The sequence below is a fragment of the Macrobrachium rosenbergii genome, chromosome 27, assembly GCF_040412425.1.
Source record: "Macrobrachium rosenbergii isolate ZJJX-2024 chromosome 27, ASM4041242v1, whole genome shotgun sequence".
NCBI lineage: Eukaryota > Metazoa > Arthropoda > Malacostraca > Decapoda > Palaemonidae > Macrobrachium > Macrobrachium rosenbergii.
Window position 1 is genome coordinate 414,684 of NC_089767.1, and position 8,184 is coordinate 422,867.

At 37.8% G+C, this 8,184-nt stretch overlaps 1 protein-coding gene across 1 annotated transcript; it reads right to left on the minus strand.

Annotated features, from left to right (window-relative positions):
• Positions 1–279: 279 nt before the first annotated feature.
• LOC136853223 (uncharacterized) lies at positions 280–7,225 on the minus strand. Its single transcript, XM_067128597.1, has 4 exons — positions 7,072–7,225; positions 2,429–2,565; positions 1,015–1,432; positions 280–395 (listed from the first exon to the last, which is right to left on the minus strand). Exons 1-4 carry the CDS (start codon positions 7,223–7,225, stop codon positions 280–282), a joined length of 825 nt encoding a protein of 274 aa, XP_066984698.1.
• Positions 7,226–8,184: the final 959 nt, after the last annotated feature.

Here is an 8,184-nt window from a genome sequence, read left to right on the forward strand (position 1 = left end):
CGGAATGCTGGGAGGTAATCCCTCGCTGGCCTCAAAGCCATCTGGTTCACGTCTTTCCAGACACCCAAAACCAAAATGGGTAAACTGTTGGTCTGAGGAATGGATTTCTACTTCTAATGGGGCATCCAGAGCCCTTGGGGTCTCCCTCATAGCAGGTGTGAAGAAGGCTGATCCCTTTAGAGTACCCAGTGTGCGCCTGTAAACAGCTCTTCACTACCTCTCGTTTCTGTTTGTCATTGATCCTGAAGACTGCCTTGAGTTTTGCCTCTTCCGGCTGCTTTAAGTACAGACAATGCATGCTGCGATCACTCCCACCAGGAGAAGGATGATGGCGACTAACACCCATACAGCTGACTGGTACTGGACTGGCTGGTCCGTGAGGCTCACCTGTACGACTAAAATAATTTCAAGGAAAGTGCTGCCCCCAAATTTCAGTTTGTATCTGCAGGCTCAAGAAGTTTTAATTTTCTCTGAATTTGAATGGAAGTATCTGAGTTCTTACAAAATTTGAGCAGTCTTGTACAATTTCTGGACAGGAAAACAGGCAGAAGTTGTATACTTTCCTATCTGGTTTATGATATAATATGAGTAGATTTCGAAAGCTGTGTGCACATTTTGGTGAAAAATTATAATTCGGTTGTGCTGTCCTTACAGTGATTTTTTTTAACTTTACTGAGCTAAGCAGAAAGATTGCAGTGTAATTAATGTGTGGAAATTCCAGAAAACACATTCAGGTTATGCCATGGCAAATTCTGGGTGTCCATTAAGTTACACATCTCAGGATTATTACAATTATTCCATTATCTTTTAACTGATTGTAGCACAGAGTTTTTGTACCTCAGTCAGTGAAAGCTCTTGACAAGGGTAAATGAAGATCAAAAGGTAGAAATCCAAATGGTTCTGAGATGTTTCATGTATTTTAGTAACTATCAGGTGTGATGAAGGTCTGATTCCTTCTCACAACATATTCTCATCTCCGGTGAGATGCATTTAGGACGAACTAAGCCTAAATACTGCCCTGAAATTGCCACACCCACATAAACTGGAATCTTACTGCAAAACGCATTTCACAAAGAGTTATTCCAGATTCGGGAGAGGGTTTACCCAGTGTAAACTTACTCTGGGTGTCAGTGAAGGAAGGGTTGCTACCTGTCGGTATCGGAGGGTATACCGTCGAACCCCCCGGCGAAGTCCTACCGAGGACCATGGCTCCTAGCTCCGGGAGGAGGTTGTTCCAAAAGGCTATCAAGTGATGTTGGTATCCCTGATGGATCTGGTTGGACTTCAAGGACGCGTACCTGGGCGTCTGTGGGGTGTATTTTTCCCATTTGGGCGCGTACTGCGTCAGTTCTGGTTTCCTTTTATGGAAAGAAGAAGAAGAGTTGGGATTAAAGTGTACTAAACTATCTAACTTACCATTACCAGAATGTTTCTGTTGCGGAGGAGATCTTTAGGACTTACTCTGATTACTCAATTCGGCAGTCTGACCATCTGTCATGGTGAAATTTTATTGTTTTTTTTTTCATGTAGTAGGTTTGATGACAATATTTTGTAAAGTGAAAGAAATAATTTTTAATTTGGTTAAACATACTTCTACGGGACGATCCTTCAAAAAATTATATAGATTAGCACAGTCTCTTTTGCCTGGTTATCTGCATGCTGAGAGATTCCTCGGAAGGCTATGCATTCATGAACAAGCGCGCATCAACGATCAAAGTTTGGCGAATTAAAAGGTAGAGTTATTGCAATAGGCAAGAAATTTATCGTTGTTACATCCCATAAATATAGTCACATGTATCTTCAGTGATGCGAGTAATTTTCAGAAGAAAATCAACCAATTGTGACGAGAGCATAGCTTACAATATCGGGCCATTAGGAGATGCATTTAAGCATAAAAAGTTAACCAATCTACATTTCCAAAGCATAGAAAGTGCGTTGCATATAAATGAATTCCAAATCTTGAGGCATTATCGTTTCGAGGATCAGAATTTCTATAGCAGTGGTTCTTAACCCCAGGGTCGCGACTTTCCAAAACATTTCAATGGGTCCCCAAGGGTTATAACTTTATGGGCTTATTATTATTATATATTATTATTATTATTATTATTATTATTATTATTATTATTATTAGAGAAAATATTGTATTAAGAATACATAATTCATTAATATCTAAGCAGAACATTATAGAGACAGAACATTTAACTGAGGTCGGAAATCTTCCCAACATAGACACTTGCCTTTTAAATTTAACGCCCTTGGAATCTCTGCATGTCATTTTTGTTGCTGCAACACGTTTTCATAAGCATAATGATATAAAAAAAAAAGTCTATGAGGCCATGGGTCGCCATGGTTAATTTGGACAAGATTTTGGGTCGCTGCCAAAAAAAGGTTAAGAACCACTGCCTTAGAGCCTGCATCATCAACTTACCCACTGTTTGCGTAAGTAAACGATCTTCTTCATGTTGTCGCTAATGGTTTCTTCATTATAGTTCAGCTGAGAGTTGAAGACTTGTCTGTAGGCCGTGGGCGAGAAGAGATAGATCATCTCCGTCCCGTGCAGAGCACCTTTGAGGGAGAAAGTGGAAAACAACGTCTTCAGCTGAGAGAGACAGGTGAATTGCATAAAACTATAGATCCCGTAGGGGTTAGTGCTGTCAGTGCATCTCACTTGGTGCACTGTAGGCATTACTTAAGGTTCTTTGCAGCGTCCTTTCGGCCCCTAGCTGCAACCCCTTTCATTCCTTTTGCTGTGCCTCCGTTCATATTCTCTTTCTTCTATCTGACTTTCCACCCTCTCTAACAACTGTTTCATAGTGCACCTGCGAGGTTTTCCTCTTGTTACACCTTTCAAACCTTCTTACTGTCAATTTCCTCAGCGCTGAATGACCTCATAGGTCCCAGAGAAAAAGGAAATTATAATAATTTCTGCTATTGGAAATCTACCATTTGGCTGGGCAGAATAATTTACTATGGAATCTCCTTTTATCAAATGAGGTAATTTGGTTCCTTGATCAAAGAGATCATTATTATCGTATTTCAGTTTCATTCGCTGGTTTTTTAGTTTTCTGAAAAGAAAACTATTGTGCCGGCTTAGTCTGTCCGTCCGAACTTTTTCTACCCGCACTTTTTCTGTCCGCCCTTAGATCTTAAAAACTACTGAGGACAGAGGGTTACAAATTGAGATGTTGACCATCCACCCTTCAATCATCAAACATACCAAATTGCAGCCCTCTAGCCTCTGTAGTTTTTTCTATTTTAGTTTATTTAAGGTTGAAGTTAGCTATAATCGTGCTTCTGGCAACGATATAGGCCAGGCCACCACCGGGCCGTAGTTAAAGTTTCATAGGCGCGGCTCATACAGCATTATACCGAGACCACCGAAAGATAGATCTGTTTTCGGTGGCATTGATTATACGATGTACAGAAAACTTGATTGCGCCGAAGAAACGTCGGCGCATTTTTTACTTGTTTCGATTAACTCCTATTCATCGCCATATTAACATGGAGAGGGGTGAATTTTACATAAATTTTGGATAGGCCCGTGGTTTTTTTTTGTAAAGAAATTCAATTTCTATAGTTATTTGAAATGAAGATTAGCTTCTGGGACGGGGTAATGACATCTCATTTATGCAGTCTACGTAGATTATTATTATTATTATTATTATTATTATTATTATTATTATTATTATTATTATTATTATTATTATTATTATTCAGAAAATGAACCCTGCTTATATAGAACAAGCCGACATTGACTTGAAGTTGAAGCTTCCAAGAAATATGGTGTTCATTAGAAAGAAGTAACGGAAGGTAATGGGAAACAGAAAGAAGTGATCACTTATTAAAAAGCAAACTAAATGAACAAATTAAAAAATAGATAGATAAAAATATAAGCAAATTATTCAAATAAAAGGAGAACTGTATGAGGGTGGTAAGTTGGCAACGCATTGCATCATCACTTGAACTTTTGCAGTTCCAGTTGCATGGCATCCTCAGGGAGACTGTTCTACAGTCGAGTGGTGTGAGGAATAAAGGACCTCTGGCACTGAGAATTTGTACAGCTTCGCCGAACAGGCATATTAACAAGGTTAACAAAGCACACGAAAGAAGAGTCGAACTCATTTACAACAGGCAAAAATGGCAGATCAGATTCCAAATAATGTGCATTGGAAGCATTCCGTAGTCTTTTTGAGAGGTCGTGACTGAATGTTTTGATAAACGGAGAAAACTGATTAATTCTGCTAATTATTCATGACTTCTGTTATCATAGATCAACTGAATATGAAAACAGCATCTTCCTTTCAACCCCTTCTAGATCCCGCTGATTATCTCTCATAATCAGCTTAAGCCTTCCATTCAAATGCACCTTTCTGCCGGTTGTGCCAAATTAATCCGGACACCCCAACATAACAAAAGACAGGCGCTGAGCGTAAAAAAACCAATCTTCCAAGCAAAACTCGTAAGGTTAATAATTAGCTGACTCTGACTGAGAGATGAGACTAAAACTCCTTTCCCTCTCTTCCCCAACGTTAGCTAAATCCGATTATCGTCGTATGCTGTCTGCAACTTAGAGGCTAAGTCCTCCCAATTAGTTCGCTATGCGATCGATCCTCTCGGATGCGTCATTATTCTGGACGGGTTTGTCGTACCGCAACCCAAGATGCCAGTTGGTCGTTGCATAGGATTGCTTCTTTTTTGTAGTCCCCGGCACTGTTTTCGTTCGTGGGAAAAAATACTTTATTGCAGTGAAGAGGGTTTTCCAAGACGCTTTCTTGCCCTGATTAAGACTACTTCCAACACTTTTAGTTTTCTGTAAAAGAAAACTTGTACAGATGTTCCAGCAGATACATGAACATTAATTTAGACTTTTCAAGATTTTGAACATATCAGACTGTCAAGACCTGAACACTAGCTAAGGCTTTCGAGTCTTGGAACATCATTTATTCTATATAAGACTTGAACATCATTTAGACTTTTCAAGACTTGAAAACATTTAAACCTTTTCAAGATTTGAACTTCATTCTGACTTTTCAAGACTTGAACATTTAGACCTCTGAGAGACTTGAACATCAATTAGACCTTTCAAGACTTGGAACATTTAGGCCTTTAAGATTTGAACAGTTAGGGCCTTTCAAGACTTGAAACATTATTTATACTTTTCAAGACCTTTGAACATAATTTAGAATTTTTTAGTCTTGAGTATCACTTAAACTTTTCAAGACGTGAACATCATTTAGACTTTTCAAGACTTGAACATCATTTAGAGTTTTCAAGACTTGAACATCATTTAGACTTTTAACCCTTGAACATATTTAGAATGTGCCAGCCGGAGAGCTGTTAATCAGCCCAATCGTCTGGTAAAACTAAGGTATACTTTAACTTTTAGACTTGACCATCATTTAGACTTTTTAAGACGTTAATATACTAAGATTTGAACATCATTTTGACATTTTAAGAATTGAAGATCATTTAGACATTTTAAGACTTGAATACCGATTAGACTATATAAGAATTTAATATAGTTTTAGTTTAGACTTGAACATCACTTAGACTTTTTAAGACTTTGATTTAGACTTTTTGAAACAAGCACATCATTTAGACTTTAAGATTTGAAGATCATGTAGTCTTCTTAAGACTTGAACATCATTTAGACTTTTTAAGACTTGTACATCATTAGACTTTCTAAGACTTTGACTTTGGGTTCATTTGGACTTTGAATCCAACAAATGAGAGAGAGAGAGAGAGAGAGAGAGAGAGAGAGAGAGAGAGAGAGAGAGAGAGAGAGAAGAGCATCAATTAGTGAAATTCAACAAATGAGAGAGAGAGAGAGAGAGAGAGAGAGAGAGAGAGAGAGAGAGAGAGAGAGAGAGAGAGTGGCATGTCAGTTGGGAAGTTGGGGAGGAGAAAGATTTGCTGCCAAGAAATCTTCCTCCTCCCCTCTTCCTCAACTATTTTATCTCTAGTTTTGAAGGTTCTGTTGAGAGAGAGAGAGAGAGAGAGAGAGAGAGAGAGAGAGAGAGAGAGAGAGAGAGAGAAGGATTGTGGAACAGCCTCCCTTCAGAGGATGTCGTGTAAATGGAACTTCAAGTTCACGGGAAGATGTATATAATGTGACACTTCCTAAAACAGTTCATCTTGTATTTTATTTATTTATTTTTGTTCTTATATATTTACTTATCACTTTAACTCTTTTTTTCTTTTCTAACTGATTTCTTCTTTCTGTATTTCCGTTTACCTTCTGTTACTTCTTCCTAATGAATGCCTTAATATTCTTTGGAAGTTGGAATTTCAAGGTCTGTGGTGGTCTTGTTCCATATGAGTAGGCTCATCTTCTGAATAATAATAATAATAATAATAATATTAATAATAATAATAATAATAATAATAATAATAATAATAATAATAATAATAAAATATGTCAGATCTGACGTTATCTACTTTATAATGCTTATTTATCAAATTTTTATATGAGAATTTATATTTAGGAATGGACTTAACCTGCTCAACGGTTATTATATTTCATGCATGTCCTACCCAAGTACAGGGACATTAAATAAATAAATATGGCTCTTTTAATTACCTATGTCAAGTGTCAGTGCAGATACTTAAAAAGCACTTAGAGGAAACGCTCACTCCTTTTAAGACTTGTGACCTTGTTTAAACTGTTGACGGCATGAGAGGCGTCTCTCTCTCGGCAGTCAGAAATAGCCAGCACATAAAACCTTTCCGTTACCTGTGATTAACGCGTAAGGTTAAAATGCAAAAACTGTCGTTGGCGCATCCATTTATCCAGTAAATGCTATGAAATTTTATTATTATTATTATTATTATTATTATTATTATTATTATTATTATTATTATTATTATTATTCAACTGCTATGTTTAATAATTTTAGGAAAAAGCTGCATATTGTATAGAGTTGCATTCATTTATTGTAGAATGCTACTATCTAAATTTTCTTTAACACTTGATTCAAGATATCGGTTGTGACTGCAAGTCGAAGTTAAATACTGATTCATTTGAAAGTTAACAAATGGTGTTATGAAGCCAAAAGGGCCTCTGTGAAATACCTGCCTTTCCTGTGCTTTCACTTTCACCAGTCTTCAGCTTCTCTTCACCTTCCCATTTCAAAGTTATCATCCTGGTAGGCCCTAATCCTTCAATTCCTCTTTGCCCACAGGTGTCCAGCTGACTTTCATCACGTCCTACCCCACTGTGCGGCATTACCCAGGTTCTTTGCGCGTCCTTTCGGCCCCTAGCTGCCGCCCCCTTTCATTCCTTTTACTGTACCTCTGTTCATATTCTTCCTTCCATCTTACTTTCCCCAACCTTCTCCTGACTTAATTGGTTCTCTAGACAATTGTTTTCTCTCTTGGCGTTTCCTCCAATTTTTCTTTCAGTGCTGAATGACCTCATCATCACAGGTTAGCGCTTGTCCTTCGGCCTCAAATTAATGACATTCCCATATCCCATTGCAGAAAATATTTCATTCTTAATAATAAGTCTGAGGCGAAGGAAGGGTTTTATAAGTAACCTCTAATGATTTGTTCCTGTTATTTCCATGCTGCAAGACCTCCGGCAAAAGACAGAAGCAAAGACGAAGGTGAAGGACGTCAGTCGCACGCCCAACCCTCCTGCGTTTTCCTTGCCTGGGATTAGCATGAGTTAATGAAATACTCATGGAGAATGAATATGAGTGAGGAGGAGAATTGATAGGTAGATAAGAATAAGAGTTGTTTAATCTGAAATTCTGAGTGATTGTGGAAAGTAACCTTAAAAATAATAAGGCTTTCATAAGCTGTTTTCAGTTGTGCCAACAAAATGTCTTACTTTCTGTTTGGGACAAATGTTCTGTTGTCAGGAGAGCATTGATTAAAAGTAGTTGCCTCTCAACTACTGTGAAGGCTTTGATGCGCTACGTTTATTGATTAATGACCCGAAGGCTGCAATCAGGCTGGTTTCTTTCTTCTTAGTTTCTTCTTCTTCTTCTTCTTCTTCTTCTCTTCTTCCGTTCGTGATGGAGAGGAATTTTTTTTTTTTTAAAGTTCTGGTGGAATTTCGGATTAGTAGTTTTTCATAGAGGCTGTCTGTGTTTGTCTATATTTATATGCTTCTTTGTTTTGTGAAGAATAGTTCAGTTGCCTGTATAAGATATGAGTCTTCGTGAAGATTTTTGTCGAATG

Excerpts from the sequence above, each read along its gene's own strand:
- LOC136853223 (XM_067128597.1), bottom strand. The coding sequence starts at position 7,225 with ATGCCGCACAGTGGGGTAGGACGTGATGAAAGTCAGCTGGACACCTGT. Across the intron at positions 2,566-7,071 it reads TGAAAGCACAGGAAAGGCAG|GTGCTCTGCACGGGACGGAG; the intron begins GTATTTCACAGA and ends TCTCCCTCAAAG. Across the intron at positions 396-1,014 it reads GGTGTGGCAATTTCAGGGCA|TCGTACAGGTGAGCCTCACG; the intron begins GTATTTAGGCTT and ends AAATTATTTTAG.